At 35.7% G+C, this 11,527-nt stretch overlaps 2 protein-coding genes across 2 annotated transcripts; one reads left to right on the top strand and one right to left on the bottom strand.

The window, feature by feature from the left end:
• LOC136797642 (lens fiber membrane intrinsic protein-like) lies at window positions 1-600 on the top strand. The gene has a single exon (XM_067054228.1). It carries the CDS (start codon window positions 1-3, stop codon window positions 598-600), a length of 600 nt encoding a protein of 199 aa, XP_066910329.1.
• A 2,068-nt stretch (window positions 601-2,668) lies between these two features.
• LOC136797712 (uncharacterized) lies at window positions 2,669-10,070 on the bottom strand. Its single transcript, XM_067054296.1, has 5 exons — window positions 9,896-10,070; window positions 7,701-8,249; window positions 5,463-5,540; window positions 3,920-4,257; window positions 2,669-3,009 (listed from the first exon to the last, which is right to left on the bottom strand). Exons 1-5 carry the CDS (start codon window positions 9,966-9,968, stop codon window positions 2,941-2,943), a joined length of 1,107 nt encoding a protein of 368 aa, XP_066910397.1. The 5' UTR covers window positions 9,969-10,070; the 3' UTR covers window positions 2,669-2,940.
• Window positions 10,071-11,527: the final 1,457 nt, after the last annotated feature.

Raw genomic sequence — 11,527 nt, 5'->3', positions numbered from 1 at the left:
ATGAAATCGCGAAAGATCATATACACTGGAACATGTATCTTAACCTTTGTCATCATGGTCGTTGCAACTATAGGCAATAGTTGGAATACAATGAAACACATTGCAACAGTCAACGTGAACGGTCAACAGCGGATCATAAGCATCGATGAAGGTCTATGGAAAGTTTGTGTTTATTCAGATTACCAAGGAACAGTACGTGGTTGCACCACTATTGAATCTTCAATCACAGACAAACACATTAATGAGGACCATGAGGTACCAGGATGGTTACAAGCGTGTCGCGCGTTCACGGTGTTATCGTGTTTAGCTGGTCTCGTTGGTGTGATCATGATTTTAGTAAGCTTTAAACGTGAGATAGACCAGACACGATTTATTGTATCGTTTTCTTTCGTAGCTGCAACAGTACTGATGCTCATTGGTATTGTGGTTTATACAATTCACTTTGAAAGTGCTACGGAGTTCGCCTCCCAAGACGTATTGATACCAAACGATACTGATTACGGTTGGGCGTATATATCAGCCTGGATTGGAGTGATTTTATCGGGTATACATGCTTTTATTATTTTCTTCGTGCAAAAGAAAAACGCATACAGATATTGATTGATGTAAGGAAGATTTTTGGCAAAATCAAAAGACAGGAGAGGAGAGGAGAATTGGAAAATATATGCCTGCGCTGAATCTGAATTGAGGGTTATTGGATTACATCAGAAACTTATCAAAGAATCTTATTGAAGACAATCCTTAATTTCAGACTTAGATTTTCAACCCAGACAATTTGAGCGGAATTTTCCTCGAACAATACGAAGGGAAATCTGTCCAGATTTGTGCGTTTCCCCTGTTGAATAGAAAATGGAATGAAACAAATGTACGAATCCTATGAAATAAGCTAACACCCGTTCTGATTAACACTATTGGATAGATTTCTAAGGCAGACGTTACATTTAAGATTAACGAAGCAGCCGTGATAGAGATTTTTAATTATTTAGTTTTCAAAAGAACAATTGCAAAAATAATTAAAAAGAGGCAACATCTACTACTGAGTGTTTTTCCCGGGGGGGGGGGGCACTTGATTTCTAAACGACGGCATTTTGCCGTCAAAAAATTGGCTTTCACAATCGGATCCTTACAGTGTAGCTCTTGAGCAGTGGAAAAGGTACCCTCAGTGCATTTTACGGAACGTTTCTTATTCTTACAGTGTAGTTTGATTGCATATCTTAATTTGCTGAAGCCACCCAAAATAGGCCAAAGATGTCGTCACAAAGTGCAAAACAAATCAAAATGAGTGCGATTCAAAACTATAAAGTGATTCAAAAATACACCCTCACTGTTTAGTTCGACGGTCTTGAAAAACCCACCCTTAAGGGCGGCACCCTTAAGGGCGGCACTATGTCGTGGGTTGGATCTATTTCGAAAAGTGAAGCAAGTTTAGGTAGGATTTCCTACCAAAGAAATCACGTGACAACAAGCAATTTCACTGGTTTGAGAGATGCGAAATAGCGTTTGCCGCCTATTTTTTTTTATCTCGCGCTCTGAAAACAATTAAAATGCTAGATCCTATCCATCGGGACGAAATTTAAAAGTCAAATTTTTGCTTCACTTTTTTTGCTGGAGAAAGCTTAAAGTTGCCTATCTAGCACTTCGGGGTTACAGATATCTGTGCCCCCTCCCCCTGGGGTGTTCTTACATCAGTTTACTTTTCTTATTCAATTTACTCGAAGGCAATGAATTACAGTACTTAATATTTCCTTCAAGCATCTTAGTATAATAGGGATATGGAGTACTCGAAAGATATTTAAATACCCCGAGGTCTGGGAAGTGACGGGGTACGGGTAAGTGCACATTTTTGCCCGAAAATTCTGCTTTATTTTACTCTAAAAGAGTTGAAAATTTGAGAATAATGCATCCCATCCCGGTGAAGTGACATGGAAACACTGAAATATTCAAACTTCTAGAACATTTTTAAGACCCTTATGGAATTTATTTCCTTATTTTATCGCGACTAGTTAAACCTTCCACCTACCAACTGTGTCCAGTGGTTCGTTGCTCAGAATTTCATGTTCTTTCCGAAAGTATCAATCATTTTCGTTTATTCCGACTTTGAAAAATCGTCAATTTTTTACTCATTTTGCCAGGCCTAATACACCTTTTCGACCGTAGGCGCTAATTGCCGCGCGGGCATTTTTTACCACCCTAAAACCGTCCCAGTCTTTTTTTTCGCGCCTGAAGACAATAGAAAAAAGTGTAAAAAAAGGATTGGATCGAGTTTAGGGTGGTAAAAAATGCCCGCGCGGCAATTGGCGGCTACAGTCGAAAAGGTGTATTCGCGGGGTCCCTCTCAAGAAAGTCTCAAAATCCTTTCTACTTTCGAACAAATCACATGCGGTTGAGTCCCAAAAAAAATGATACGGATCCTGGGTTGGCCCTCTTCTATAGTTATTTCAATATCTGACAAATAACCTTCGCTTATTCATTCGGTTGAACTAATTCATTAAAACACTAACGTTTGGTGAACACCAAACGACAATCAGAATCTCGATAATTTTTGAAGTAATTCCAATATCCGACCAGTGGCCTTCATCTATTTATTCGATGATATTTACTAAGTTAGGCAAACTTTTGTTCCAATAAAAATTTTTCTAAGAAAAATAAGGCACGATCTAGGTTGACACAGCATTGTTCTATTTTCGTTTTTAAAGAATGTTTACAAAATGCTTTATATCTTGAAATAAAAATTCTCTTAATATTCTTAAACATTCCAAAATGAATTTAACAAGGAACACGACAGAAATAATATACATTTACTTTCATAAAAACTAGCCATCCTTATAAAAGTTGGATTGTTTCTTCAATGTGCAATAAGTAAGCTCGACTAGATTAAATGTTACTTTCATAGATAAGAATAACTTCTATCGTAAATCAGTGAAGAATTCTCCAGTGAATCTACATCAATATCTTCAGGTTATCCAATTCTATTGGATAGTTTTGATAGCTTGCTGTACTGATATAAACCTAGAAAGAAAAAAAAATTTAAAAAAATTTAGGCATATAAATCTAAAAGGGTTAGAGGGTACTTTGGCAAAAACGGACACAGATATGTGTTTCTGGTCAGGGTACCTTTTTACTCCCACAAGTCCCAGGAAGGGCTGCAAAATCACCAAAATTGAAAAATCAGTCATTCCTAGGGTACATTTTTGAAGGAATTTGGAAAAAGTATGGAGATATTTGATAAAATTTTGTAATTTTAGTCCCATTCAGGGTCACTTTAAAAAAATAAGTCCCAAGTAGGGTCCATTTTTCGAACTTCAGCGGCACAACCCCCGTCAGTCAGCAAGGTTACCCCCAGCTTATAGATAGCATTTGGATAGTCAAGCAACAATCATATACACATAAGAACATTCTAAATTTTTGAATCATTCATACGTTCTTAACCTTTTGAGTTTCAAGCCTGTTACTTTCACCATTTTGTGAGTGTTCTTGTCAAAGAAATTGGGTCTTTTACTGTCAATAAAGTTTAAAATGTTCTTAAACCGTTACTTAATATCTTGGCCAAAAAACCTTGTGTTCCTATAGTTTGCTTTTATAAAACTTCTTTATATGATGACATCTGACGGTGAAATACCAACACCCAAACCGCAATAAGAAAAAAAAACAATTAAATAAAGTGAGTTGAGTCGAGTTGAGTGGTCCTAAAAAAAATATAGCAGACACGATCTTAAGAACAAACTATATAAGAACATAAAGCTTCGATGGCCAAGGTAAGTGTAAGACTTTTTAGAATCTTAGACACCCGATTTCTTATAAGTAATATTCACACAAGAAATAATTGCCTCAAAAACTTAAAATTTGGGGTGGTTAAAAACCATGTTTAAAATCTACTTCATAATACTAACCTTATCGACAATCTGTCAAAATTACTTACAAACATATATCTGCCACATTTGATGTTGAAATCAACCGAAAATCGATTCCAAGAGTGTGCAATTGCATTTGTTTGCGGACCAAATGGAAGCGTATGATACGAGTCGATCTTTATATATTTATAACGCCATCCAACTCGTTCCAACTTGTAGGAATAGACATACAAATAGAGCCTGTTAAAGCTCGCACTCTGCCTGGCAACTCCAGGCCGGTAAATAAAGGATACGGTCATACGTGTTTTCTGACGGAGCTCACATTGTGCAGAATTGTCGATATGATTTGGATAGAATCGGACGTAGATGTATGCTCGGGCTGTATAAGGATTATGTAGTAACCAACCTGAAATGTTCGAAGCGAATATTTAGAACACGACATTTGGAAGTGATTATCTAAAAAATTGAACTTAAGAGTTTAGACAAACTTTTTTCAAGTCAAGATTACGGCTCTTAAAGGTTTTGTTTTTAAATAAGAGTGGTATCGTTTGCTCACTCATCATTTTCATTCACAAGCTTTTTCAGATTGGATTGACACGGATGTGGAGCAAGATTGGTCAGAAAGAGGAAAACTGATATAAAACGGGAACACTTGTGTAAAAATAAAACCTTTAAAGGGACATAAAAGTAATAAAATGTAAACATTGTGAGAACCACGTGTCATTAAAGAGAACAATTAAAATCATGTGTCCAAAACAAACTTGTAAAACAATTGAAGAATCAAAATTAGCCATATTTGGTTTGATTTTTTATTTTGACATGTGACATTTGTTTTGATTTTGTATCCGCTGCATACAGTTTGTTTACAAATTTTGCAAGTACTGTTATATATGTCCCTTTAAGCCAACATTTTAGCTTTTCTTGCTAAAAGGCCAAAGTCACAAAACTTTTAACTTGAATAGCCTGACCGAAAAGATGCGTATAAGAGCAACACCAGCAGATATTTCGCTCGCCCCTTCCTTCGAAAAGAAGTTATACTACGGTGAAGGCTTCTTCATAAAGGCGAAAGACATACATCTATTTTTCGGATCCGGCATCCAGGAATAGTGTCAGGACCTGCGGGTGACCTATTAGGGTCGGGTATAGGTGTGGTTTGGGTGTGGTTACGTATCAGATTGGCTAGGAATTGGGTTATTATCAGTTAGGGTTAGGGTTGGAGCTCGAAAAAAGCACTCTTTTGGGATTTTCTCTTAATATAGTCTGGTCTGTAGTTTGTACAATATCAATAGCCGTCAGAAACACTCTCCTGGCATGAATCCGTGGCGCAGTGGATAAGGCATTGGGTTACCAATTGATGGAACTTTGCATTTGGTGAATTCGAATCCCACCGGTGGCGATCTTTCGGTAAGTCAATCAGTCAGTTAGAAAACATAAAAAATAATTCACATAGTACCAGGAAGTCAGATAAACTACGAACCAGAGACTGGAAAGTACGAAATAAGTTCGGATATGTTTTTCGACTTTATGAAAAAGCCACGACCTTACACTACAGAGATTGCAATATTTACTCATTTTAATTTTAAGCGTCTTTTTACATTGGAAATTTCTTACCATTTGACTTATAATCTTTCTTTCTGAAAACGACATGTTCGTCATTGGGATTCTTACACACTGATGAAAAATCACAATCTAAAAATGATAATAGAGTACATAAAACATGACGGATAGAGTGTAACCGTAAAAACGTTTAGAAACCCTGATCTGCGGAAGCCTTTTGTTTCTTACTGCTTAATTTTCGTTGAGAAATCACTTCATTTTGCTCACTTTTGATCACGTAATTGAATCCTAAACCAGATCCTAAGAGGCGTAAATTTACAATAAACGTGATGATAAAAAAACTGAGCAAATTGAGATTTTAGTTTTTGATGCTTAAGAGCTTAGGGAGTTGATATCAAGATAAAACAGTAAGTATCAGGTTCAGGGTTTTTGTACTAACTATTATGTAACGCTATGTAATGCGAAGAAGGTTATCCCTTTAAGTGCCACGGTCCTTTTTTTCTGAGTTTTTTAAGAAAATCGCTAGTTCAAATTTTTAAGGCCTTTATCTCCCGATCTACAATCCTTCAAGAAATATTTGATACAAATAGGAAATTCCCCAGGAAGTTTTAAAACCACAATCGATTTGTAAGTGCTCTAAAGTAGGTTCGAAGGGTAGAGTTTTAACTCAGGCAAATTAAGGCCTGTCCAGATTTTTTAAATTTACGTTAATTTTTTATCACCGTTTCCACTTGTCATAGCATATCACTTCATACATCGAAAGAAGCGTATTGGAGTGTAGATCACTGGAATTGCTGTGCCATAATTAATTTTTTAACCCAAAAAAAGATATAAGGCAAAAACCAAAAAATGCTGACGTCAGCAAAACTTGTTTTTTGAATAACTCCAGTTTGGCTTAAGGTAAAAACATGAAATTTGGACCAAAGTTGCACACCATTAAAAGGATCATTTTAAAAAAAAGTTTTTTTGAAATTTTGCTGACGTCAGCACTTTATTGCAAACTTTCGTATTTTGCTGATTTCTGCTGACGTCAGCAAAATTTGCAAAAAAAAATTATGCAAAAATGTTCCTATTATTGATATGCAACTTTTGTCCAAATTTCATGTTTATACCAAAAGCCAAACTGGAGTTATTCAAAAAACAAGTTTTGCTGACGTCAGCATTTTTTGGTTTTTGTCTAATATCTTTTTTTGGGTGAAAAAATTAATTATGGCACAGCTATTCCAGTGATCTATACTCCAATACGCTTCTTTCGATGTATGAGGTGATATGCTATGACAAGTGGAAACGGTGATAAAAAATTAAGATAAATTTGGACGTGCCTTAATTTGCCTGAGATAACTCTGAGTTTTAACTTTAACCTTAGGATCTGAGGATCCAAAAGTTCAAAAATGGTCCAGTAAGGCTCCGAATATAGCCCGGAAGTCTGCCTACCCGTCTCAAATTAAAATATTCGATTACTTTAAGGGCAGAAACTTTCGCGGGCAGAAAATTTCGCGCTTTTGGCATTTTTTCGCGAAAGTTTCTGCCAGGTAAGAAATTAAACAAGAAATTTGCGAAAGTTAATTTCGCGAAAAATGAAATTTTCCTAAAAATCGCGAAAGTTTTTTCCAAGTTTTAAAAGGCGAAAAATCGAAAAAAACATAGGTAACCAGTATTTACTGCCAATCGCAGATATATCTCCGGAGGAATTTGAATTATTATGCGGAACGAGAGTCGATATTACCGCCGAAGATAGCAGTGACGAGAATTCAGAATTGGAGGAAGAAGTGTAAATAGTTTATTTTTCATTTATTAGCATATCACTCTTTCGATTGAAGACAAAAATGAGATTTGAAATAATTCTTTATCCACTTTCCCTAGCCATTCATTCCCTAGGTTATCGCTATTAAAATTGAACATTCACAAAAAACCGCGAAAGTTTCTTCCGTAAATTTTCTTCAAAAAGTAAAAATCGCGAAACTTAAATTCGCGAAATTTCGCGACTTTTCGGTCTCGCAAAACTTTCTGCCCGCGAAACTTTCTGCCTTTAAAGTAAATTAAAGAGAAAGCCCAAAATCGGCTTTTTCGCCCGAACTTTAAATCTCAAAAAACGTCAAAATAACCGGAATTCTCTATTTCTTGAAAGATTGTAAAAGGAGTTAGAAGCTACTTCATAGCTTGTTGGATAGCTTAGAGTGAATTTTTTTGATTTTTTTTTTTTTACTTTTTGGCCTAAAATTTTACTTACTTGTAATTTGGCCTTACTTTTGATTTTTTTCCAAAGTTACAGCAAAAATAACGAAACCTTACCTATGACAACTGTTCTTGGATCTTCGGTTGTTGTCGTGCTTGTAGTTGGGGTGGTCGTTATTGTTGTTGTCGTTGTTGGTGTGGTGGTCGTTGTCGTTGCTGGGGTGGTGGTCGTTGTCGTTGTCGTTGTCGTTGTTGGTGTTGGTGTGGTGGTCGTTGTCGTTGTCGTTGTTGGTGTGGTTGTCGTTGTCGAAGTGGTCGTTGTTTTTGGGGTGGTCGTTGTGGATTCAATAAACTCTGTAGTTGTTTCAGGAAGAGTCGATGTTTCAGGGACAGTTGATGTTTCATAAGTTGTTTCCGGCCATGTACTTGTGTCTAGTGCTGTTGTTGTATCTTCGACAGTAGTTGTTTCGGGAGTAGTGGTTGTCGCCAGAGGGTGAGATTGGGTACATTCTCTATGGACTGTGTTGTTCATATGATTGCTCTCATTTTCTTCAGCATTGGAATCATTCCTTTGTTTTCCTGATGGTGGTGTAGTTGTGTTTTTTAGTGATGATCTTTCAAAAGTGCTGGTTTCATTTGCAACCAAATCATCCAATTGGGAATTCACTATAAAAATTGAAATTCGGTAAGCACTCAGGATAACACATAATTTTATATTTCATCTTTAGACATGATGTGAGAATAGCGAAAATTACTAAACAATTTCGTTCTGTAAACTTCATCTTGCAATGAAATGGCATTTAGCATGTATCGGAAAGATAGCACCTGAAAGTTTTTACACCCCTGTCTCAATAACCCTGTGAAATATTCTAACCAGTCTGCCAGAGGGTGAAATAAAGAAACTACAATCAGCTCTGTAATATTTTGGTAGAAGCCTAAAAAATAACCCCTAAGCTATGTTTCTAATTCTCTAAGCCCCCCTTCCCCCAACTTCAATGGTTGATAACCCCAAAAGAACCTAATCCAACCATTGAAGTTGGGGGGAGGGGTTTGACTTCAAAAAAAATGAAAATCACTGTTTTAATGCCAAATATTACAGAACTGATTGTAGCTTCTAGATGGTAGGTCACTGGTTTCAATTGCATGATGGGGTTCCTCAACCCTACACATATTCAGTGGAGATGGTCAAAATGTATATTTGTCACTAAACACAGGGGTATTTTTCAATTAAAGCGAAATTTCAGTTTGTTTTTTTCCACCGGGGACAAAATTCAAGGCGAACTTCCGAGTGAAAAAGGCTCCCATTGGGTGTGTGATATAGGACTGGAATTTTTTTGAAATTACCCAAACACTAAAGCCTCAAGTCACGTAATATTCATAAATTGTCGAACTTCTTGATCCAAATATTTAGATATTATTAGCCCTGCAATTCTGGATAAGACCCATGTTCATAACCCCTTTTCCACCTTTAAAGGCCCCCTCCCCCAGATTTATTTTTTTAAAGATTTTCCTGGTCCCAACCAACAAGTTCTCCATAAATACTTGTTTTGTTTTTGTCATTTTCATTAATTTGAGATCAATTTGTGATTGTTTTCTGCCCATCACGCTTAAGCTCTAAAGGAATGGGTGAAAACAAAACAATTTGACGAATATGCTAATCTCGAATTTGTAAGGACCACACTCGCCTTATAGGACTGGGAATGACAACAAAGTTGCGTGATTGTATTAAAAATAGGGCACCGTTTCAGGAAAAGTCAGTTTTTAACTTTCCGGGTACTACAAGATTATGTTGTAGAATTTTCCACGGAGGACTATATTTCCTCAGATGGTTAATTTTCAAGGATCTCCAGAGGTTTACCGTGCTCGTAAGAAAATTATGACCAGCTGTTATCAGATTATTTGTCATTAAATTGTATTTGTCAGATGTCAGCATATGCCGACAAAAGCCTTCTGAACGATTCTAATTTCAGTTCACTAGTAAAAGCTGAAGTATCTGCCAACAAACCTTTTTTTTGATTCGAAGATTGTAAAATAGTGATTATTCAGTTTCAAAAAGCTTTCACTATACTTATTTTTCATCCCAAACACGCGAAATATTTTGGAAAAAGTGCTAAATTTTTAATCCAGCATGATATCGTGATTATAATAGGTTTATCGCATATCGCATTGCCCTATCTCATATATTATCTGAAAGTTAGCCGTATATAATATTCCCTAGGGATCAAGTATGAGCTGGACCTCCCAAATTTAAAACTTTTGGTTAAAAAAGAAATTTCTCAATCAACGAGAAAATAAGAGTAAAATATTCTTACATGATTTGCCATATGAGCTCTCAACAACAACAATAACCAGCAGCAGAAACCATGAAACAAATGAGAACTTCATTTTCTTCTTTTGACCTCCTTTTGAAACCCTACAACAAACTAACAACACACCATCAACGCAATGTCAAACTCTTTTTGAATCTTTTACATAGAGATAGAATACACCTTTTCATATAAATTACATCACGAACATCACTTTCCTCGCTTTGAAATTATTGCCAAGGTGATTAACTCCCAGCGGATTTTATTAAAGCTACTTCCTATTCATAAAAAAATCATTTAATTTCTCAAGGGATATAATCACCATGGTAATTGTTCGAATACGAGGCAAGTGATCTTCGTGACGTAATTTACGAATAGGTCTATTTTCATAAGAAAGTTAGTAATTTGTTGCAAAAGCTCTTTTGTTTTATTTTGATATATCTATCATTTGATCCTTTGGGAATTATTTCTAAATGAGCTCATTGACAAAACAAGTAAAGAACGTGGGGTGGTGTATGCTATGGTTTCCCAGTGAAAGTCTACAGTTGATTACATTAATTCAAGGGGTGTTTTCCTCTGACGGCTTAAACTAACAGAAGCCGTCAGTGGAAAAACACCCAAGAGCTTTGCGGGGTGATTTGATCCATGATAGCCCTATTTTTTGTCAACCCCCCATTATTATTTTGACAGAAAAATATTTCTTTATGACGGTAATGAAACGTTTTGATTGATTACGGAACTTTTAAAGAACCTCGGAATATGAGTTCCAAATCATGTTGAATTGAAGTCAATTCTAATTTTTCAAATTATCTGGAATTGCGCTGTCGAAAGTTTTATGTACAGTTCAAAAACTTATTCAATTGATAGCCTGAGTTTTTGTCCAATATTCTAGAGTGCCTCGTAGTTGATTCCGTAAGCTGAGAGCCAAAATAATCTCAGCGAGCTTAATGAACATCTCCAAACTTCATGCTAAATAGAAATTTCATGTTAGTTAGGTCCAAACATTTTTTGAATATATAGAGTCTAAATCCTTTCCTTTAAGATTGTTTTGATATTTTAACAGCACACCACGCTGAATTTAAAAATAGTAACAAATCTGCACAAATTTATTCTTTTGTACGACTGGCGATCCCATCCTCCTTTGCGTTAATTACTCGTGCACGTTAATAACTTACTATATCCATGAACATATAAACGACTGGACATCTATCTTCTTTTATGTCTTTGAAGCGAGCTTCGTTGCCGCCTGTATTTCACAAATCAGACTTTATTCCGTTATAATTTTATTTCTTTGAATTATTTATGGAAAAGGATTGATACAGCTTGAACATTACTCGTAATTCACAAAAAAAATTTTTTATAAATTTGCAATATGTTTTAAAATTATTTTTCAACGCTAAAGTGCAGAATTTCAACTGTGTGTCTACTTTTGAATCTCTTTTATCGCTGGAATAGATTTTTTCTATAGCTTAAAAAAGTGACATGTTAAAGTGACATGTGTTATAAGAATGTGTTATAAGAATATCCTTATGTGAATCTCATACTCTCTAAAATTATTTCATACTTTTGAGTCCGAAATTTCAAAATATTAGCCGGAGTTTTAACAAGTTGATGGAGTATTTTGCTTCTCTTACCTTC

This window comes from Clytia hemisphaerica, unplaced genomic scaffold (assembly GCF_902728285.1).
Source record: "Clytia hemisphaerica strain Z4C2 unplaced genomic scaffold, Clytia hemisphaerica genome assembly, whole genome shotgun sequence".
NCBI lineage: Eukaryota > Metazoa > Cnidaria > Hydrozoa > Leptothecata > Clytiidae > Clytia > Clytia hemisphaerica.
The sequence above is the reverse complement of the archived record's forward strand: the minus strand, read 5'-3'. Positions and strand labels throughout refer to the sequence as shown.